The 24,488-nt window shown below is 34.8% G+C and overlaps 1 protein-coding gene across 1 annotated transcript in view; it reads left to right on the top strand.

The window, feature by feature from the left end:
- Nucleotides 1-24,488, top strand: part of PDHX (pyruvate dehydrogenase complex component X) — a 64,419-nt gene that overhangs the window by 27,453 nt on the left and 12,478 nt on the right. Inside the window, exons 4-7 of the mRNA XM_026012753.2 lie at nucleotides 5,789-5,988; nucleotides 8,748-8,846; nucleotides 16,668-16,842; nucleotides 18,603-18,750. Coding sequence (XP_025868538.1) covers nucleotides 5,789-5,988; nucleotides 8,748-8,846; nucleotides 16,668-16,842; nucleotides 18,603-18,750 — 622 coding nt within the window. The remainder of the gene's footprint in view (nucleotides 1-5,788; nucleotides 5,989-8,747; nucleotides 8,847-16,667; nucleotides 16,843-18,602; nucleotides 18,751-24,488) is intronic.

Raw genomic sequence — 24,488 nt, forward strand, 5'->3', positions numbered from 1 at the left:
CTACATGGTATATTTTTAATTCAGATGTTTAAAATATTCTAGTCTGAAGGTCTGATAATAGCCAGTGATGATCAGGCAACATAGAAATATTTCAGCCATGACAGAGGTGCTCAGTATTTTGGGTTCCCTAGTGGAAAATGAGAACCATTCTGGCCTGGGAAGAGAGAAGGCTCTTTGTGGGAGAATTTGAAGACAAAGCCATAGATTAAAGCTTAGAGCTAGCAATTTCTAAATATGTAGTTGGTAAAATCAGAAAGAAAGAGTGTTTTAGTCTTATCACATGAAACCAAGAAACCCTATCTTCGTCTATACCCAGGACTCCCAGGATTAGAAGTGTGTAAAGTGACCATCTGTTCAGCTTTTGTTCTCTTAAGTTGTCCTGTGCAGGTTCTTGTGTGCAGGTTTCATAGCCACATTCAATGGCCCTGTCCAGTTCTGACTTATCCTTACAGTTTGGACATTTTTGTAATCATTTAAAAATCTATCAATATAAAAATATATGTTTTAGAATATTCCACATACTCGAGTATAGTTGAATGTCTTGTCTGTTGATAGTATATTTTCTGTTTTGTGAGCTTTTTAATGGAAAAATAGGCTTGTGGGTTTAGCAAGACCAAAGTAATTTCCTTTGCGATCTAAATTTAAAAATATGCAGTAATTTTAAATACTCTTCTCTGGGTAATCTTTACTTTATAACTGATTTAAAATATGGAGCTATACCTTGATCTGCAATGGTATAGCTAGAAGCAGAAGCCATTAATACAGACCTTTAGTCAAAATATCTAGCAATAAAAGAAAGGTTAACAGAAGAAAATGTGGAATATCATGTAGCTGTTAGAAATTGTTTCTAGGAAAAAATGTAATTTCTTTACATGATGTTATACATCAATAAAAATTCAAAAATTTTTTGAAAAAATGCATTTAAAATTGTGTATGGGTAATGATTATAATCTCATAGGATTTTAAAGAAAAATATGTATAGAAAAGATTAGAATAAAGTTATAAAAATGTCAGTTGTTCTTGGAAGATGGAACTAAATGATCCTCCTACCCTATATTTTCTATTTTACTGTATTGTCTAAATATTCTATAAAAGCTATTTTGTTTTTATAATGAAATAATTAGAATTTATATGAGAATTGAAATGCTAAACCCTATTTAGGGTTGCATGGTATATTCACTGATGGATTATGTTTCTTAACTTCTAGAACATGTAATAGTATGTTATAGGAGCTAAGATTGTAGGCTCTGGAGTTACCCCACTGCCTGATTCATAGAGTTAATAAGTTCTGCTGGTTATTAGTTATGTAATGATTGGCAAATTCTTTTTTTTAAGGTTTATTTAATTTAGAGAGAGAGCACAAGCAGGGGGAGGGGGTGGGAGAGGGAGAGAGAGAATCTCAAGCAGACTCCACACTGAGTGTGAAACCCAACGTGGGGCTCAATCGCACAATCCTGAGATCATGACCTGAGCCAAAACCAAGTTGGACACTCAACCGAGTGAGGCACTCAGGTGCCACCCCCACCTGTGATTGGCAAATTCTTTAATCTCTCTGTGCCTTTTTTTTCATAATAAAATAGAGATTATAATATCTGTGCCATGGGGCAGTAATAGAGATTGAGAATAATCTGTATACGCTCATTATAAGACCCGTCACCCACCAAGCATTGATAAATATTGCTACTTTCATTATTATAATTACTCAGCTCTTAGTGACTATTAATCCCCATGTCAATTTGTATGTTCATCTAAATAATTTGTAATTGGTTGTTTGCAACTGAACAGTAAGTATCCATTTGTGTCTCTGTAGTTTGATTTGGAGGAGACACTGCATATCTCTTTTTAATTCTGATTAAACCAGCTCACCTCTGTTTTGAGAATGGATACAGCACCTTCCTTTGTACATTTTATCCAAAGACTACAGTTTGGAATGTTATAGCCTAATTAGATATAGATCTATATACAGTTTTTCATTTGTGTTTCTTACTAGAAAATCCTTTCCGTTTTTTCTAGTCACTTATATGTTGCTTTTTACCTTCTAATTATCAAAACTTCTTTGTAGATTCTCATCTACAATATTAACAGCCATGTTAAAACATATTGTTGAAAATACTTCCTTAGAGGAAATACGAATGGAAAGCTAAAATTTCTATACCTTCATAACAAGGAAAATATATTCATACCAAAAACAGTTTCAACTAATTTATGCAGCATTTTGAAAAAAGGAAATGATTGTTTGAATCACCATGTGTAATGCACCCAGCTACATTTTATTGTGTGCATTCGGCAAGCTGTGTTCTTGGCCCTAGCTCTGGGTTGTTTGACTATGAAAGTCTTCCAGAATTGATAGCTTTTCCCAGTTAGCTGCTTCATAATGCATTTCAAATTGTTAACAGTGTTATAGGTCAGTAGTGCCTATTCATCTGGCCTCTAATGCTCTGAAAAGGCAGGGGGCTGAGAGGGAGATATGATTGATAAGGGCTTTAGCAACACAAATGGCTACTTCCTTGTCAAAGAAAAGATTGTTTGTGTATTTTAGGGCTTTATGGCTTTCTTATTATTCCACATGCATTTTATAATAGGAATGGGAGCATATTCATGTCACAATGTAACAGTTTTATGGATTAAAAGAAAAAATCAAAGTGATATTAGGTGATATTATTGGGTTTTTTAGTCTTTTACCATACTCTGCACTCAGCCCTTCCACTGCCGTGCAAGTTACACCTTTGTCTTTCTTTGTGGAATATTCCTCATTTGAGTACACATAATAAACTGATTTTAGTAAGAATATAGAGAGAGATCTATACTTTGAAAATCAATGAGTTGGAGATTGATCTTTTTAAAAGGCAAGTGATCATATAAAACTCTAGCTTTTAGCTTGTACACATTTTTGAAACCATTAGAAATTATTATGTATCTTGCTCTTCATGGAGATTCATTTACATAGGCTTTGAAAGGTTTTAGTATTATTCACCTCCCCCTGCCCAATTTCATATCTCTTTGTTCTCATTAGTAATTTTTGTATCTGGATTTCCATTTTAGATATAAAATATTTATTACATTTCAGTTAGATCCAGAAACAGGCTTAGAAGCTTTTAATAATGTTAATAAAGAATAATTGCTGTTACATTATTTTATGATTCATTTCCAGTTTAGTTCAGTTAATGAGAAAGCTGTTAATATCTTATTTAGCCACTAGTACAGATAACCTTAAATTTTTACATATGTACCAGTTCATAAGCTTAGTCTTAAATTTATTCAGAAAATTGTATAGCAGGTGTTTTGGGGTGGGTTTTTTTTTTAAGATTTTATTTATTTTTTCATGAACGACACAGAGAGGCAGAGTCATGGACAGAGGGAGACGTAGGCTTCCTGCAGGGAGCCAGAGCCAGGACTTGATCCCAGGACCCTGGGGTCATGGCCCGAGCCAAAGGCAGATAGACATTCAACCACTGAGCCACCCAGATGCCCCGATAGCAGGTATTTTAAATGTTAAGTCAATAAAGTAGAATATTAGGATGACATATCTGGAGTTTTTGGTTTTATTTTTTGGTGGAGAGGAGGGGCAGAGAGAGGGGAAGAGAGAACCTTAATGATTGAGCCCAATGCAGGACTCAATCTCAAACCCAGAAATCATAGCCTGAGCTGAAGTCAAGAGTCAGACACTAACCGGCTGAGCCACTCAGGCACCCCTATTTGGAGAGTTTATTGAGGATTGTCTGGTTTGGCTTCTACCATATGTAGGGTTACTATATGATTTATTACAAACGAGGATGTTTTTGAGGGTGAAAAGGGTTAAGATTATTTAAACTTACGTAAGTTTCTGAAAATTTATTGACTGGCAAAACATTCATTGATAGGTTTTTATTACATTGATAGACCATTATTATTCAGAATAATTTTCAAGAATAGAATTCTTTCTGAAAACTAAAATCCATGGATAGGAAAACAAAAAACTTCCATTAGGAGCTCCTGGCTGGCTGTGAGTTGGTGGCACATGTGACTCTTGATCTCTGGGTCGTGAGTTCAAGCTTCATGTTGTGCATAGAGCTTAAAAAAAGAAATGTTTCCTTTTGTTGATCATCCTAAAATTAAAAAACAGCAAAAAATATATATTTTTGGTAACTTTCATGTTGTTCAATCAGTTTCTTAGCTGCATCTCTATCACTGGTGTTTCTCTAAAAAATGTATTTTTTTTTTTTAAGAATGTATTTTTTCAACATGGCTTATTGTTAGGTCCCTTTTCCCCCCTTATTTTTCATTAAATTGCCTGGTCACCTTCAAAGTTGCATTTCATTGTTCGAAAGTTTATGGTTGAAATTTGAAGTTGTGCGACGACCTTCAGTTGATTCTCCTCTGTAGATTATAACATTCTTAATTGAGAAAACCCTCAAAGCTCAGAGCAAATTCTACTAAGTGGGAAATATTCTCAGTTCTAATTTTTTCATGTTGAACTGAGTAAATGACATTGAAGTGGTAAATGAGTCTGTGTTTCCCATGAATTAAAAGCTAAATAAATTATAATCCAGTCTATATCTTCTTCTCTGTTAAGCTTGTTTTTTAAAGTAGGAGCATGATGTTGAACTGCTATATGATCATCCTTTTTCTGTGAGTGCAGTTTTTACAGATTTGGTACTTGGCATGTTGAATGCTTACCTGTAATGTCGGACTGCACTTGAATCCTGGCTTGGATACCTACTGGCCTTATAATCTTGAACAAGTCATTTAACCTTTCTGTGCTTCACTTTCCTCATCTATACGTAAATAGTGCACATACTAATCATCAAATTTAATGTTAATCAGGAATGCCAAACCCAATTTAGGAGTCATACTCTTATTTATAATTACTTTATTAGTGAATATCCTATAGCCTCTCATTCTAGTATTCATTAAATTACATCTGCAATGAACTTTATTTAATGTAATTGAAAGAGAATAATAAAAATTTTAAAGATACGACATTTTCTTCTAGAGCTGAACTTAAAAACATTGTCATCTGAAGGTTCTCTAGGGACTTCTCTTACTAAGCAAATAAAAAACAACCCTTTATAAATTAGTGCTGCTGAAATGTTTGAAATACATACATTTTTTAAAGAAAACTTCAATCTTATTTATCCTTTTAATTGGCATTATCTATGAAAAATTGATTAGCTGAGACACCACCGTGTTTTTGATGTACTTGTAAAAATTCATGGGATTGTATTTTATATCTCAGGTTTTGTAAATAGATACATAGGAAAAAAATTAAGTATAAGGAAAGAGAAATCAACATTAGCCAGAGTAGTTAACCAAGTCTGTTTATATGATGGGATATATTTTTTTCCAGCGACTAAGTTTACTGAACATATTTAACATTAATGTTAGTAATAGGATTAATTTTGGGTACTTAATTTCTTGTGAGCTCTTGGAATTCCTGAGCTATCATACAGAAACTATCTGGGAAAGACAAATAGTTGAAGTATGAAACCACAGTCTCCTGTTTGTCCTGATTGACATCAAAAGGAAGATGGTAATGATTGCTCTTAAATATTTGAAAACTGTCAGAGGAGAAATTCTAGATTTTTTATTTCAGGATGTACCATTAATAACTGGGATAGGGAAAGTGGTGAAGAAAGGGGGAAAGTAAGCAAGGATAGTGGCAGGTGGAAGGAGGAGGCAGGCTGACTTAAAAGCAGATTTTACCTCAAGTTAAGAGATCTTTCTAATTAATTAATACAGAATTACCTAAACTACTTCATATGGTCATAAGCCTTTCCATCTCTGCGATTATTTTCTTTTTAAAATATAGGTTGAAGAAGGATCTAAAAATATACGGCTAGGTTCACTAATTGGTTTGCTAGTTGAAGAAGGAGAAGATTGGAAACATGTTGAAATCCCCAAAGATGAAGGTCCTCCATCACCAGCTTCAAAACCATCAGTGCCTTCCCCCTCACCCGAACCACAGATTTCTACTCCTGTCAAAAAGGAACACATACTGGGAAAACTGCAGTGAGTATGTTTATTTGGATGCTGATTTTAAAAAAAAATGTTAAAGCAGCTTTTAGGATATTTTAGTCATTACCATATTTAAAACATCTTTGCACCTTATGTAGGAAGTGGCTGATCTTCCCTTTTTCCCTTAGGTGACTGAGATCTGGGAATGATTATTTTCCTTTCGTTCATTCAACAAACAAGTAGTTATTGAATACCTGCCATGTTCCAGGAGGTATGAAAGCCCTGCTCAGCCAGCTGAGATCAAAGCAAACAGTCTGTGTCCATGATGAATTTGAAGTCAGTTTTAGGATTCCAGCATGGGGTTCAATGAACCAAACTTCATAGCATGTTTCCACCCATGGAATTCTAGTTACCGCAGTGTGAATTCCGGTTTTATACATATAACTGACAAAATGAAGTTAGCATCTTACCATGCATGCCTTTATGGCCATTCTTCATTTGAGTGTCTGACATGGATTGGAGGATTTGAGCCCAGTTTTGTCCCTGTATAACACAGGTACTTGGTGCATACCATTTCACTTCAGCTTTACATGGCTTTAATTGACGGAGTCTGAAGATTTTATTTTAATAAGTTCATGCATTTAACATTCTCCACAATTACACAAAATTACTTTTCCTTTATAAGAAGAAGCTCTTCATGGAGGAAAGTCTTTTGAACTTGAATAAAAATGCATACGCTTTCAAATCTTTTCCTTCAGTTTACCAGAGTCCGTTCTTGTCAGTGTTCTTGAAATACTGAGTTAATAAATTTCCATGCCCACACATAGCATTTCTCACTGCATTGCTTTAACTTCCCTTTATTTTCTCTTCTTTACCATGGAAATCATAAGGCGGGGTAATGGATGTACTTAACTACTCTTCTCCTTTTGCAGAGATCATAGTGTGTGCTCTGTCATTCTATGAAGATTCATCATTAGAGACTTAATGAGTGTGTGGCCCCAAAGTGTAGGTTTAAAAAGGAGCAGACCTGGAGTGCCTGGATACCCCAATTGGTTAAGAATCTGACTCTTGATCTCAGCTCAGGTCTTGATCTCAGGGTTGTGAGTTAATGCCCTCCATTGGGCTCCACACTGGATATGGAGCCTTAAAAGAAAGCCAGCAGACCCGTGAACTGCACACTATTGGCCCATACAGTGATTTTTTTTAAATAAATTTTTTGAATTGTTTGTAGTTAATTTTACATTAAAAAAATCTAAAATTTCAGTTTCATCTGAAAAATCTGCCCATCTGATATGGGCACTGAGCCCATATCACCTAGAGCTATTTATCTGAAATGCAACAAGTACCACATTAGTTCCTCTCCATTTCTTGGTTATAAACTTCTGGACCCAACCCCTTTGACTCATTTTCTTTATTTGACTGTATAGTCATTTGTATTTGCTGCTTTGCCTAAAGGTCTCAGTCAAAGAGTAGATACTTAGTAGTTGTGTCACCTTTTGGTATATTTCAGTTTCCATGTCTAACAATCAACCTAAGTTTCTGCCTCTTACTCTTTTGGAGTATATGTAATATAAAAATGCTTTCATGTAAATAATAATGACTTTTTAAAATATATGAAGGCTACAGTTCAGCAACAAAACAACCCAATTAAAATAGGCAAAGTACTCAGTTAATACATTTTGTCCAAAGATGATGCGTGAATGGCCAATAAACATGAAAAAATGCTTAGTGTCACTAGTCATTAGGAAATTGCTAATCAGTATCACAATGAGCTACCACTTTTTCATTGGATTGGCTGCTGATAATAATAAGTGTTGATGGATGTATCAAGAAATTAGAACCCTTGTGCACCATTGGTGGGAATGTAAATTGGTGCAGTCACTGTGGAAAACAGTTCGGCAGTTCCTCGGAAAATTAAGAGTAGAATTACCGTATGATCTAGTGATTCCTCCTCTGGCTATATACTCAAAAGACTTGAAAGCAGGAATTCAAAGAGATACTTATATAGCCACATATAGCAGCATTATGCATAGTAGCCAAAGGTAGGAACAATTCATGTGTCCAAAATGTACTATATACATACATACAATAGAATGTTACTCAGCTTTGAGAAACACACATAACAAGACATGGATCAACCCTGAAGACATGCTAAGTAAAATAAGCCAATCACAAAAGAACAATTACTGTGATTTCACTTATATGAGTTACCTAGAGTAGTCACATTGGTAAAGAGAGTAGAGTGCGAGTTGCTGGGGGCTGGGTAGGGGGATGGGGAGTTATTGTTTAATGGGTACAGAGTTTCAGTGTGAGAGAAAGTTCTGGAGATGGATGGTGGCGATGATTGCACAACAGGTATAGTACTTGATTCCACTCAATTGTACACCTAAAAACATTTAAAATTGTAAATCTTTTGTATATTTTACCACAAAAAAGTGAAGGAAGAGTACAGTTATTTCCTTATTGATATATTTAATGAAGAGTCATGTGAAAAATTATTAGTAAAAATAGAAGCTCTGTCCTTTTGAATATTTACTCTTATTAAAAGAATATTTTGAAATAGTAACTAAGTAAATGTGTATGAAAATGTTTTGGTAGTAAAATAAACCAGATTAGTACAGATTAATTTATTTGTTTTTTTTTTTTTAGATTTTATTAGATTAATTTATTTGACTGCGACTATCAACAGGAGTCATTTTAACTTTATTATAAGTTATATTTTTCTAATTATCAGCAAAACCTTTGATGTTTAGGTATATTTGATTCAAATATGAGTGTTTATTGGTTTTGTTAATCTTCTGTTTTCTTCTTAGGTTCCGTTTAAGTCCAGCTGCCCGTAATATTCTGGAAAAACACGCCCTGGATGCTAGCCAGGGCACAGCCACTGGCCCTCGGGGTATATTCACTAAAGAGTATGTTTGTGCTTTTTTATAATAACCATTTCCATTATTTATCATGATCATCTTTTTCTGAAAGTATTTAAAGAAGAGCTTATTCAGTGTTAAGATTTAAAAGGATGTATACTGTTCTTTTGTATTTTTAATTGCTTTTGTGAGCACAAAATTGTATTCTGTGCAAGGGTTGTTTTGAAGTAATTACAGCATTAATGAAGAATGGTTCTAATTTGGTCACTAAGCTGGATCCTTAGAAATGGTGATAAATGCAGAAAATTAGATTACAGAGCAGTGAACTTTTTATATTGTTTTTATGTTGGTTTGAAATAAGTTTGCAATCACATTTAAATTTTTTAAACCTGGAAATATACTTTTAAAAATAATTTCATTCTTATCTGTTTGGATTTTAGTCACTTGGATAATCAAACTGATTTCCATATGCTGTTGGCATTTTTTTGGATTTTCTTTTCTATTCCACTATCTATGAGTTAGCACCTAATTTGTTTAGTACCACACTCAAAATTATAAATATTTTATAGTAGGTTTTAAAATTTGTTAGAGTTATCATTGTTCTTTTTTTTTTTTTCCAATGGACCAGTTTTCTTGGCTTATTCTTATTTTATAATTTTTCTAAATGAATTTTAAACAGCTCAGGCACAGAGGAATGATGGTGTTTTTACGGGGTTGCATCACATTTTACAATTAACTTGGGGAAGAATCGAAATCTTAATGATGCTAAGTCTTCCTATTCCAGAGCACTGATCTGTTTTTCCATTTGTTTACATTTTGTTTCTTTCAAGAGTTTATGAGAACAGATGGCCCCTGCTCTATTGAAATTTAGTCTAGTGGGGAGGACAAAGATTAATCCTTCAGACATATGACTAATGTAAAATTGCCATAGTGGTATGTATTATTTCAGAGAAAGAGAGAGCGTGGAGGGAGGGGGATGGGGCAGAGGGATATAGAGGGTCTTAAGCAGACTCCGCCCTGAATATGGAGCCCAAAGCAAGGCTCAGTTTCAAGCCCCTAAGATCATGACCTGAGCCAAAGCAAAGAGTTGGACATTTAACCAACTGTACCACCCAGGCACATTTGTGTTACATTTCTATTGGAAGTAATATTACATCTTCAAATTGAGTTAACATTTTAAAGCAATATGCTTATTCCTCATTTACTGTTGATAACTGTGATCAGTAATATTGGCTAAAAGTTTTTAAGTTGAGATTAGTGAAGGTTATGAAATTATTAAGTGGCAGTGCTGGACCAAGGGATCTTTTCTTTTCTTTTCTTTTCTTTTCTTTTCTTTTCTTTTCTTCCTTTCTTCTTTCTTTTTTTTTTTTTTTTTTCTTTTTTCATTGGGTTTATTTTACTCTTCATTAAAGCATTGGTTTATTTTGGGGCATTTCTTTTATGATGAGCAATCCAGGTTTAATTCTTAGGTAGCTTCATTTATCTGTGTTACAGCCTTATTGATTTGTTCATCAGACCTGTGTATGTTGTTTTCTTAAACACATACTGTGAGTCCTGCCATACTACATGAGTCAGAAGTCAGCTGTCCTGATCTCTGACTGAAAAGTTGTATACTAGACTGTGAATTTTTAGTTAAAGGACTTAAACAGTTTCACTTAGCCATAAAAAGTTAAAATTAAGTATTCTCATATCCAGTTAAGCTTAGTCCCCCACCCCCCATGTTCATCCTACTATTTGTACCTTTATTTTATTAATCTACCAATCTATGTTTTTTTTTTTTTTTTTTACAAGATTTTATTTATTCATGAGAGAGACACAGAGAGAGAGGCAGAGACATAGGCAGAGGGAGAAGCAGGCTCCATGCAGGGAACCTGATGTGGGACTCCATCCTGGGTCTCCAGGATCACACCCTGGGCTGAAGGCGGCGCTAAACCACTGAGCCACCCAGACTGCCCTCAATCTAGAGTTTTAGTAAACTCTCCATAAAAATGGGATAAAGCACCTTTCTTTATAACCAGGTAGACTTACCTATATTTCTGAGGGATAAGACAGAGAGAGAGTCTGTATTTAATTCATCACGATTTGGTGAAATCTTTGATAAAGTAATCATAGCTGTACCTTAGAAGGATTAATTTTGCAAATTGTGTAAGACACATTGGAGCAGAAAAAAACTTGAGGTTAGGAGATAAAATAGGCTTATAAAGTAATTCAGGTAAAAGGTAAAATGCCTGAATGTAAATGGAAGAAATAAAAGGGAGATTACTGATCTAGGTAGTATTATAAGGACAGGATCCAGAAGTCTTCCTAAAGGATAGAATGTGGAGCATAGACCAGGATAGCAATGAATCAAGGAATGAATTTGAGATTCTGGTCTGGGTAATGAAATTTTGGCTCCATAAATACAAATAATAATAATAATACAAATAATAGGTATTAAATACAAATGATAAATATAAATAAGACCTTTGTCTTGGTGGAGTGAATGCATGTTAGCTCTGAAGCCTTTTGTCAGTGCTGACAATTCACGTAGGCATCAGGATCAGTGAGGTGGAGATTATTTGCAGGAGACAGTTCAGAACTTAAGAGGGAGGTTTGGTAGGCAGAAGACCAGTAGTTATAATTGAGATAATCAGGAGGTAAACTTTTAGAAGGCAGCTTTTCTTGTGTTGGAGGATTATCTAGGAGCTGGATAAAAAGTTAAGGTGTGATCTGAGAAAAGTCTTTGGAAGTCAATTATTAGGTGATATTTTAGAAGACATTTTGTGGTGTGACAGTAGAGGAATGAAATAGCCCTTTTTTCCTTTTTCCCTTCTCTTTCCATATGTGTTTATATGTTGAACAAATAAATATCTTTTTGTTAACCTGAATTGAAGTTATAATAGTAATGTAACATTTATTAAGGAGAACAAAATGGTATTTGTCTTGCTGCATACACCAAGGAACCACTATTAAAATAGTTTTATTTTTAATATTTTTGCCGTCTTCCTCCTCCTAATTCAGTTTTCTTTCCTTATTCTTTAACTCTGCACCATAAAAGTCAACCTTTTGTCTTCAAAATCTGACACATTTACAAAAGGTTTCATGAGAAACATAGATCCTGAAAGCATACATTATTTAGGATTTTCGTTTTATATACTACTAAAGATGCCTGTGTTTTAAGTTTAAAGTGGACTTTGGAAAAAACCGACCTGCTGTCACCTACAAAAATGTCATTTTCTGATAAGATTGAAAAATTGCAGGCTAAGCTTCCCCTAAGTACCTTAGCACAAATTCTTGAAATTTGGAGGGACGTCCTTCCTTCTTCCATTCTCAACTAAAAATGCAAGTAGAATAGTTTCAGCTGTTGAGGAAGTGCCTCTGATCGATTGTGTTTATGAAGTAAATCCTCAGTGTTAGGGTTGCTATTTTAAATATTGCAGTGGAGCAAGTATATTGTCCAAACATATTGCTCAGAATATATGTTGCACAAAAGCATATAGATTTGACTTTGCGTGTGTATTTTAAGAAAGCTAGTGCTGGGGCCACAGAGACAATACATTTTCGTTCTTTGTAACCTAACATCTTTGGTATATCTGTGTCTTACATCATAGTTGTAGTAAATGTTTGTATTCATATCACAGCATCAAAAATTTGATAGGTGTGGTAGGTGAGTATGTAGCATGTATTATATTAGTATAATAAATATATAATATATATTATAATTAATATATAATTGTATTAAGTATTAGTGCTATTTCTTTTTAAAACTAAGTCATAGCTCACTGAAATGAATTACTCTCTAAGGGATCCTGGTAGAGAAGGTTCTACCTTGAGTAAATTACCAGGGCATTGTCTGCCTTTGTGCAGAAATGTGTGGCATATTTGTTTTTCTTCTAATTTTTAGAGCTTTTAATGCCTACCTAAATCTTCAAGTAGAATCTGATTAATTATTTCATGGACAGAAATCATTAAAAGCATTCTCTGCATTATAGAAACTAAATTGTTGGCTGTTATTAAACAATAATTAACATTTACACTTTATTAGGTATGTAAGTGTAAAGTTAGCAGTAAAAATTTACTGTGAAGCAGTGGCCAGAATTGATTTTCTGTTTACTTGTTTATGATTAATTACTTCTTACTTTTATTCTTACCAAGAGCCCTTTTACCCAAGAATCTTAATCACTGCAACCATAAAACTAAATTGCCTGTTTCTTGATAAAATAGTTATGCTCATAGTGAAATATAAATGTGTCCGTTAGTGTGACGAATCTTTTCTTAAATAGACATATTCAGGCATTAATATTTTAATCTTTAATCTCTTCAATTGTTATTTTTGTTTGTTTATTTTTAACTGATGCCTAAGAGTAAATTAGTGATCCCCATATAAAGGTATGGATGTGTTTTGGATCTGCCACTCTCATGCTAAACTCTAATTTGATTGATTGATTTTTAAAGATTTTATTCATTTATTCATGAGAGACACAGAGAGAGAGGCAGAGACACAGGCAGAGGGAGAAGCAGGCTCCCTGTGGGGAGCCTAGTGCAGGACTTGATCCCAGCACCCTGGGATCATGACCTGAGCCAAAGGCAGATGCTCAACCACTGAGCCACACAGGTGCCCCTTTAATTTGATTTAAAAGCCAGATTAGTTTTGTTAGATGTATTTAATTACCTTATATAATGGAAAGGGACTAGTAGTGTTAGGCTATGACTTGTAAGAGCTCTTAAAAGCTAAATATCTTTTGGTGAAGGGATTTTTTTCTGAATCAACAACAGAAGGCCTTATTATATATCAATACTCTTTTTTTTTAAGGTTTTATTTATTTTTAGAGAGAGAGCATGCCAGCAGGGGGAGGGGGCAGAGAGTCCTTAAGCACACATCCCACTGAGCGTGGAGCCTGATGTGAGGCTCTATCTCATGACCCTGAGATCATGACCTGAGCCAAAATCAAGAGTTGGATACTTAAGAACAGGCACCCCTCAATGCTCATATTTTTATTTATCTGGCAAGGGTTTTGGCTCATGGCATAAATCCTCAGAAATGATATTGGCAGCCATTTATTTCACATGTAAATGTTAATCATAGTTAACTGGAAAATGGTACTTTTGGTTACGAATATAAGTAAATTAAAAATTAATTTCCAAACAGAAGTAAGCTTGTCAAAAGCGTTAACCGTGTAAGGTCATTCCCTAGGCCACGCACCTCTTCTTCTCCCTCATTTTTTCCACGATCACAATGTTGTGCTCTGAGAACCAGCACTGTCTGGTTATGCCCCTGTTACTTTTTTGAGTGGTGGATTCGAGGCCAGAGTCAGGAGGTCCTATATTTTGCCTTAGATTAGGTAGATCACACTTTTTCCTTCAATCCCAGACTTGCTGTTAACCTGAGATGTACTTTATTCTAGTCTGTTCACGTGAGAAAATATGTGTACTATGTGCACAGGTGTGAGTAGAGTAGTAGAAAATGCACAGGGGCTCTGGACTTGGCCATCCCTGGGTTTGATGCCAGCCCCCATTTCATCTTTTAACCCTCTCCTTGTTCACTCCTCTTTCTACATTGGCCTGCCTTCTGTTGTTAGAAGAAGCTGTTATTTTCCCTGCCTAGAAATATACTTTCCCCAGCTCTTCTTGGCTGCTTGCTCATTCACGTTATTCCACACAAGCACCATATCCTCAGACCTTCCCTGACCATCCATCCTATTTTAAAAGAAGCCCTCCTCTCACCTATCACTCACATCATTATTCTGCTTTATTTTCTTCATAGCGCAGCTATATCTGCCATTTGTTTGCCTGATTAACATAGACTGTCCTGTGGAATAAAGTGTCTTGTTTAACAGTGCATCCTCAACACCTAGAATAGAGTAGGTAACTGAGAAATACTGACTTAGATTTGAAATTTAACCTCTCTGAGCCTATTTACTCACTTATGAATTGGGAGTGATAATACCTCCCTCACAGGACTGATATAGGATTACATAATTACACAATGTAGGCATAAGAGGTTCATTTTCTCACTTACTCCCACTCTTAATGTTTATTAGGGATCTGAGATGGTAAAACATGTAAGACTTCTTCTTCATCAATCTGGCCTCCTTTGTTAAATGTCACCCCTTTAATTTTGAAACAAGTAAGTTAGTTGTAGTTAGGGTTAACTCCATGCACCCCTTTTTGGACCAGGTATAAGGAAAGGATGAACGCTCTTTTCTAAAACCAGTATCAATACACATGGGGGGATTCCTGGGTCAATTTTCTATTACTGTGTAAGAAATTACTACAAATGTAGCAGCTTTAGACCTATGTAGCATCTAACAATTCTGTAGGTCAGAATTCCGGGCCTAGCATGGCTGGGTTCTCAACTTATGGTCACAAGGTTGAAATCAAGGTTTTGGCCAATACTAGGGTCTCATCTAAAGGTGGGTGCCCTCTTCCAGGCTCGCATGGTTGTTGGTAAAATTCAGTTCCTTGGGGGCTGTCAGAGTCTGGCCCCTGGCTGGCTCTTAACCAAGGACTAGTCCTAGTTCCTAGAGGCATCCTTCAGGTCCTTGCCTCATGGTCATCTCCACAGGCTGCTCACAAATGCCTACTCCCTTCTCTAGTGCCAGCAGGAGACTCTGTCCATTTGGATCTCTTCTTCCAGGAATTCCTGGTTCCTTTTAAAGGGCTTATCTGATGTCTAATCCCACCAGGGTAATTATACTTCTGCTTTTTTATTAACTTAATGTCAGCTGATTTAGGACTTTAATTATGTCTGCAAAATCCATCACCTTTGTCTTGTAATGTAACCTAATCATGGGAGACATCCATCATACTCAGGCCGACCCATACTCACAAGAGATTATATGGGTGTGTACATCAGGTAATAATTCTGTATATACAAGAATATTGGGGCCATCCATCTCAGAATTCTGCCTACCATGTTGCCATAAGGTATTAAGGAAGAGGTTTTGTGTAGGAGAGGATGATTGTCATTTCAAACGTGTCCAGCAGTTGCTAGGTTTTTCCCCTCATAATTCTTTTAAAAAACCATAACAAAATTAACTATGTTTGAGGAATTTAAGGAATATTATTTGCCTTTAAATTTGTGTCACCATGAAGTTGTTTTTATATTATGTAGAACCTTTTAAAAAATTTAGATTAAAAATAGTTTTTAAAATATAAAATTTTGTTTTTGAAAAGAATTTTTGAATTAGCAAATATTACAATTTTTGAAAAAGCCATTTTAAGAGAATATATTACTTCATACCCACTGTAACTTACATAGATCAAAAGCTTGATATATATATATAGTAATCTAATTAAATCCTTTTAAAAAACAAAGATACCGTTAATGCAAGGTAAGTCTATTACTAGTTTAGTTTTCTTTCATTCTGAGTGATGCTGTGGGTTAGGTTTATTTCATTAGATGGTGCTGATAACATATTGAGCAATACTTAAAATGGTGTGATTTCCTGGCCATAAACAAGGTAATTTGTACTAGAAAATCCAGTAATTTAGTGAATATCGTAGTAAAAGTCGTAATAAACTTGACATTTTCTGAATGCCATGTGAAAATTACTTGACCAAGTGTAAAGAATGAGAGTATGGCTTAATTTATGAATAGTTCATCTACCAAATGATACTCCCCCCCAAAAAAAAGACAGTTTCTTTTTAAAGATACCTACACCCTATACTTTGATAAATTTGAATTGTTGTTCAGTTTTTGCAAATGTCCAAATATTGTAGTGCGTGAATAATATGAATCAGCAAAACAGATAAGATTTGCTTATCTAAAATAATTCATTTTGTATTTTAGCCTTGAGATCTCTAGTTCAGTACCTTCCCTCTGTACCTCATACCCACTTACTAAACATTCTATCCTTGTTGCTAATCATGGTTCTCTCTTATCTTCAGGGATGCTCTCAAACTGGTGCAGTTGAAAGAAACTGGCAAGATTACTGAATCCAGACCCACTCCAGCCCCTCCAGCCACTCCCACAGTGCCTCTGCCCCCACAGACCACAGCTACACCACCTTACTCACGGCCGATGATCCCACCACTGTCAACTCCTGGACAACCTAATGTACCGGTAATACCGTTTGAGTAGATTTCTATTTTTCAGATTTAAGTGAGAAAGAAAATAAAACCATTACTGTCTCTTTTACAAGTAATTCTACGAATCCATTTTAGTAGTAGCTGAAAGTGATAAAAAAAAAAAAAAAAAAAAAAAAAAAAGTACTCCATACGCTTTGTTTTGCAGATGCCTAGTTCAAACCCGATTTGTTTGTGTGGTGCTAACTTCCAGATTCAGCGCCATGTGTGTATGCTCTGTAATCATGGTACTTCCTTGGGTGTGGTACTAATTAACTGGTAGGTGCCACTAGCCATCTTCTGTGGGTGCTTTATTTTGACTGAGGGAATTGATAGTCTCCCTGTGAAGAATTATAGAAGCCACATACCTAGATGTTCTTTCTCAGATACAGGTAGGATAGCAGCCCATTTTTGTTGTCAAAATACTCCATTTTGCCTCTTTTTACCTCCCTTTCTTAGTATCTTTCATGTCATTTGCTTCCCATTGGAAGAAATGCAGGATAATCAGGTTCATGTAAAACTGAATGGACACTTAAAAAATAAACACACAAACCTATCCTGTTCTTTCTAGTGGAGAAATGTATTCCAGTATGATATTTCAAAAATAGTTGCAGATAGTATAAATTTCATGGGAAGCAAAATTTTTTAATAAATTCATACTTCATTACTGCACATACAAAAAATATATGTGTAATCAAATCTTATACTTGTAAGAAGTAGGCTATTCAGGGGATCCCTGGGTGGCGCAGCGGTTTGGTGCCTGCCTTTGGCCCAGGGCGCGATCCTAGAGACCCAGGATCGAATCCCTCTGCCTGTGTCTCTGCATCTCTCTCTCTCTCTCTCTGTGACTATCATAAATTAAAAAAAAAAAAAAAAAAGAAGTAGGCTATTCAAATTCAGAAGATAAATCTTACTTTCAAAGTTTTATGGTATAGAGTGAGCATTTATTCTATTTGAGCAAGTACTCTGTCAACATAAAATGTTTCCTAAGAAATCAGGTGTATTTTTAGCTGCTTAGTTATTATTCTCATATGATTGTGATCTAGTCCCAGAATGGAGTGAAGGGTAAGGAAAGAATCACATGTAGTGTAAGGTCCATCTTGCTTTTGTCAGAGGCTCAAGGAACAGAACGGAAAGCTACAGTAAGTAAAGTTACAAGAGAATTTTAATATCTCACTTATACTTCATGTTACGAATTTTTGGAAAATATGATACTTGTGCAATTTCTATATAAATTACAAACCAAAATGGAAATAGTTTGACAGATTATTTAATATATTGAATTATCTTTTTCTACTGTGTACCATTTTTATAAGTAAGAATTGTCTGCTGTTGGTTTGTTGAATTATTGTATGCTTTGAGTTTTATTAAGGCATGGTATTTGTGACAGAAGCTGCTTACAGGTGGTATGTGTGTGTGTCTATCTCTTTGTCTCTGTTTGACACACACACACACACCAATGGAAGAATTATTCATGACTTGGGAGATTTCTTTTTGATCATCTTAAACATAGTAACATAAGATGACCCACTTACAACTAAAACATGAGTTTTACTATTTCCTACAGTCATATACTATAAAGTTAAAACTCTTTGGATTTCTTATATTCCTCCTTATACTAAGAAATTTTAATGGTACTTTCCTATATTGATCTTTAACTATTAACAAAAGCTAAGTCACTGAATATATTTTAGTTATGGAGTTTGTTTTTCCCCCTTCCATTTATGGTTTAATGGACAGATTGTAATTTCTTTGCAGGGTACATTCACTGAAATCCCTGCTAGCAATATTCGAAGAGTTATTGCCAAGAGGTTAACTGAATCTAAGAGTACTGTGCCGCATGCATATGCTACTGCTGACTGTGACCTTGGAGCTGTTTTAAAAGCTAGACAAAGTCTGGTCAAAGGTTAGTAAAGTTAAACTTAGTTAATACATGTGCTAACTGTCATGAAGTCCTTTACTTATAAAGGTACATGTATAGCTTTTTATTTCAATTTTGTCATCTGGATGCATTTTAGTGCTAGAGAAAAGAATTGGCTCACTTTGCCTATAAGAAACAAACTGGTTCCGTAGTACTGAGTAAATCATACTTTTTGGTATGATATCCGAACCAAGCAGTCCTTAACATTTTAGTGTAAAATCCCCCAAATGATTTAAGAGTGTTTTAGATTTTACATACATATTTTAGATATCCCTCTGCTTTACAGTTTTTTTAATTTCTTCTTCAAAATGAACTTTCAGGTTATGAAATTGGTAATGTACCTCCCAGCAATCACTTAAAACTAAGGTTGCTGGGAGACATACAAATTTTTATGTTTTCTTTCTCTCTTTCCAATCTGTATGGCTTTCATTTTCTTGCTTTGTTGTACTGGCTAAGACCTGTGGTACAATAATGAATGGTAAGTGGTAAAAGCAGATTTTTTGCCTTATTCTTGGTCTTAGGAAAAATATTCAGACTTTTATGTCAGTTGTAGGTTTTTTGTAGATTCCTTTTTTAGGTTGAGGAAATTCATATTCCTAATTTGCTGAGTTTTAAGCATAAGTGGATGTTAAATTTTATCACATGCTTTTTTGTGTATATACCATTTCACTCTATTATTTTGGTAAATTATATTGGTTGATTTCTAGATGTTGAGTTAACCTTGTATTCCTCATATAAAACTCATTTGTCATTAATTTTCTCACCTATTTCTTAATCCCATTTTCTAAAATTTTTCTAAGAATCATTATACCTATACACATGAGAAAACCCTGTAGTTTTCTTTTCTTGAAGATGTTTATTTCTGGGTTTGTTACCAGATCTCATAGAAGGAGTTGGGAAATGTTTCCTTCTCCTGTATTTTCTGGAATAGTTTGGGTAGAATTAGGTAGTTTTTAATTGTTTGGTAGAATTCACCAATGAAGCTATCTAGGCCTGTGATTTTCTCGTGGGGAGATTTTTGACCATGAATTCAATTTTTAAAAATAGGTGTAAGTTGGGCAGCCTGGGTGACTCAGTGGTTTAGCACTGCCTTCGGCCCAGAGCCTGATACTAGAGACCTGGAATTGAGTTCCACGTCAGCCTCCCTGCATGGAGCCTGCTTCTCCCTCTGCCTGTGTTGTCTCTCTCATTCTCTCTCTCTCTCTCTCTCTCTCTCTCTCTGTCTCTCTGTCTCTCATGAATAAATAAATAAAATCTTTTAAAAATAAAAAAATAAGAAAAATAGGTATAAGTTTTCTGATTATTCTTGAATGAGCTTTAGTAGTTTGTGTCTTTCAAGGAATTTTTTTATGTTACCTCAGTAAGGAAATTTACAGTAGTCCCCCCTCATCTCCACAGAAGTACATTCCAGGACCCCCAGTGGATCAACCACTGATGGTACAGAACCCCATACATACTATGTTTTCTTCTATGCATATGATAAACTTTAATTTAAAAATTAGACACAGTGAGAGATTAACAACAATAGTAAAGTAGAGCGATTATAACGATATGCTGTAATAAAAGTTAAGTGAATGTGGTCTCTCTCTAAATGTCTTACTGTATTGTACTCACCTTCCTTGTGATGCTGTGAAATAACATGCCTATGTGATCAGCTGACATGAGGTAAATGATGTGGGCATTGTGACACAGTGTTAGGCTTCTGGTGGCCTTCTGACAGTAAGTCAGGAGGATCATCTGCTGGGCTACTGTTGACCACAGATGACTGAAATTGTGGAAAGCAGAACCACAGATAAGGAGGTCTACTGTATTGGCATAAAGCTATTCATAATGTTACCGTATTATACTTCTACCTCTACATAATCTGAAATGGTGTCCCTAGTTTCAATATTAGTAATTTATGTCTCCTTATTTTCTTGATCAGTCTGGCTGGATATTGATCAATTTTATTGATTTCCTCAAATAATGAGCATTTGATTTCATTAACTTTCTCAATTGTTTTTATAATTTTTGTTTGCTTTCGGTTTAATTCGCTCTTTTGTTTTCTAGTTTCTTAAGGTGAAAGCTGAGATATATATAGTATAATGTGTAATATATATATTATACTATATATAATAAATATATTTATACTATAATATATATTATAATCATATATAGTATAATGTGTAATATATATTATACTATATATAATAAATATATTTATACTATAATATATATTATAATTATATATATTATATATAGTATAATAAACCTTATTCCTAACATAAGTATATAATGCTGTTAAGGTCCCTTTTGGCAGTGCTTTAGATGAATTCAACAAAATCTGATGTCTTATTTTTCTTCACATTCAAGATGTTTTCTATTTTTCCTTAAGATATCTGTTTTGATCCATGAATTATTTAGAAGTATAATTTCCAAATATTTGGGGAGTTTTCAGCCTTTTATGATTTCTTGCTTAACTCCATTGTGCTTAGAGAACATGCTTTGTATGACCTCAATGTTCTTAAATTTTTTGAGACTTTATAGTTGTAATATGGTCTATCTTGATGAATGTTTCATGTGTACTTGAAAAGAATGTGTGTTCTACTTTTTTTTAAAGATTTTATTTTGAGAGAGAGTGCATGAGTGAGGGGAGGAGCAGAGGGAGAGGGAGAAAGAGAGGGAAAGAATCTCAAGCAGATTGAGCTGAGTACAGAGCCTGACATGGGGCTTGAACTCAAGACCTTGAGATTATGACCTGAGCTAACATTGACTCAACGCTTAACCGACTGAGCTACCCAGGTACCCCTGAAAAGAATGTGTTCTACTTTTGAGGAATGTTCTTTAAATGTCAGGTGAAGTTGACTGGTAGTAGTGCTCATGTCTTTTATATTCTTACTGATCTCCTATGTGTTCTTCCAATTTTTCGAAAAAGTATTGAAACCCCCAATTATAATTATGGATTCATCTATTTCCCCTTTGAGTTCTATCAGTTTTTACATCATTTTGAAGGTCTGTTATTAGGCACATAACACATTTAGGATATTGATGTTTTCCTGATGAATAGATTTGTCATGGATGTCCCTGTCCACTCCTGATGTAATCTTTCTTACCCCAAAGCCTTCCTTATCTGATATTGATACAGTTATTCTTTCTGACTAATCTTTTTATATCTTTTTGTATCTTTTTACTACTGACTTATCTCTGTCTTTATATTCAAACTAACTTTGCAGACAGCATATAATTTTTCTGATTTTTATCTAATCCTATACTCTTGTCTTTTAATTATTTAGATCATTCACATTTAATAATTTTGTCCTTTGTTTTCATTTGTCCCATCTCTTCTTATCACACCCTTTCATGTATAATGTAAGAACTTCACAATATATTACATTTTCCGCCCTTTATTCTTTGTGCTCTTACTGTCCTGTTTTATTTCTACATATGGTGCAGTGTGAGCCCCAGGATATATGTTCGATGTGTTTTTGCTTTAGCAAATCAACTATGCTTTAAAGAAATTTAAAAATGAGGGGCTTCTGGGTGGCTCAAGTTGAGTGTCTGACTCTTTATTTCAGCTCAGGTCATGATCTCGGTGTCATGAGAGCAAGCCCCACATCTGGCTCTGTGCTGATCCCCCTCACCCTCTCCCTGCCGTCCCCTTGCTCTCGCTCACTGGCTCTCAAAAATAAATAAACTGTGTTTATCCTCTTTGGGTTTCTCTTAGCTTGTTGGATTTATGGTTTGTTGTCTTTCATTAATTTTGGAAAACTAACCATTAGTTTTCACTTCTCTCCATGTGTTTTTTTTTTTCTTTTGGAACTCTGGACAGTTCAAACAGTTGAACATTTATAATCAAAGCTCTTAGAGCCCCAATTCTTTTTTTTGTTCATCCTTTTTTTTCTCTTTGTGTTTTTGTTTAGATAAGTTTTGTTGATCTAGCTTCAAGGTCATTGACTTTTTCTCAGCTATGTTTAGTCTCTGAAGCTTAACAAAAAATTATTTATCTTTAACTGCATGGCTTTTTTTTCCTCAACTGTCCATTTGAATGTTTTTTATGGTTTCCATATATCTGCTGATATCCCCATCGGTTCACGTGCCTTGTCCCGTACGTTGTCGCATACTTTCTCATACTTTGATAGTGGTTAAATCATTTCATGTGTTTGTCCATCCTCCGAGGGGAGTCATCACCCTTGACGTTCAGTCACTTGTTTGCCTTATAACCTTGACTTCCTAACAGACTTATGTTATGATTTTGTAACCCCTACTTTTCCCCCTGCCCTATTAGGGTGGGAAAAATTTTCTCCTGTGGCTTTCTACATCTCAAGCAACAACAGACTGATATTTCAGTTTAGATACAGACTTTGAAGAATTCATATGAAGACAACCTGACCCCTTTTAAAAGTTCAAGGAAATAAATGGAAAGCTTACTTCCGAGAAAATTATCAATATTCAAAAAGTTAATCCTGGCACCTTCCCTATAGGTTTAAAGTGTACTTGCTTAGTCATAATATAGAGATTACTATGAGAGTATTTTTTCTGGTTTCTTCCTTTCATGAGGCAGGAAACAGTACTATTTCAGTGGAAAGGTGAATTAGTTTAGTATCAAGTTTGGTATGTCCTTGCAGCTAGGAAGTTTCTAGGGGGTCTTCAAAGAGCCCACGTTATTTATCTCCAGTACTCTTTCTTATATAGTTATATAACATTCTATAAGTGTGTCTTTATTGTTTTATAATGATATGTAAGTGAAAATGTTTGATATTCCCTCACAAACTATTTCCTATTCTTCTCAATGTCACCAAGAAGTCTCTTTTCTATATACTTGAAAATTTCCATAATAAAAAGTTAAAAATAAAAGATCTTAAAAAAAACTCCTTTGTACTTTTTTTATTTTCAATGCCTGTTAGAAGTATCATATGAGAAATTGGATATAAAAGTCTGAAGCTTCTGATGCATCAGGATAAGAGTTAGCATTTGAAGGATTCATCGTTGTACGAATGGTATCAAAACCATGAAACAGACAGTTCTTGCCTGAGATGGTGCCACCATTGAGAGGAAGGGAAGGAAAATGAGTGAGTGATAAAGAGTGGAAGAAAACAGAAGAATACAGTGATATAGAAGCCAGTAAGAGAATTGTGTTTCACAACAAAGAAAGTGACAAGCTCAGGAGTACACAATGTTAGGGTATGTTGAGGGCAGAGAATTTACGTGAGCATTATGCACTCTGGCAGTAAATAGGTGGTCTGGCATTGGCTAATGGTGGTTTGGGAAGTCTTCACTGTGGATACCTCTGGGTAGTAGATAAAGTGCAGAGGAGGTTAAGGGAGCTATGAAAGGTAAGCATAATAAGTTCATAAAATATGTCAACATACTTGAATTTATACTGACCATGTCTTCAGTGGCTATCATTAAAATTCTGTAAGCACTGGAAGTCCACTGATATTTCTACTCCTGAAGGGGTTTTAAATAAGCAAACAAAAATATTTATGTCTCTGGAAATCTGAATTAAAAGAGCTATAAATTGGATGAGCAGGTGGTGGTTACCATGACAGTTTGGCAGTATTTGGATTTATGATAATTCATTTCATGTCTTTCTGAAATTTCCACCATGCCTTTAGAATGAGCTATTGTTCATGTTAAATTCCATGATACTACAGTAACAGGATTTGTGTATCTTGCCACATACCATTGAGTAGATCTTGATCTTAAACTCTTTTTCTAGAAGCTCTTGCAGTAGAGAATCAATT

The sequence above is a fragment of the Vulpes vulpes genome, chromosome 5 (genome assembly GCF_048418805.1).
Source record: "Vulpes vulpes isolate BD-2025 chromosome 5, VulVul3, whole genome shotgun sequence".
NCBI lineage: Eukaryota > Metazoa > Chordata > Mammalia > Carnivora > Canidae > Vulpes > Vulpes vulpes.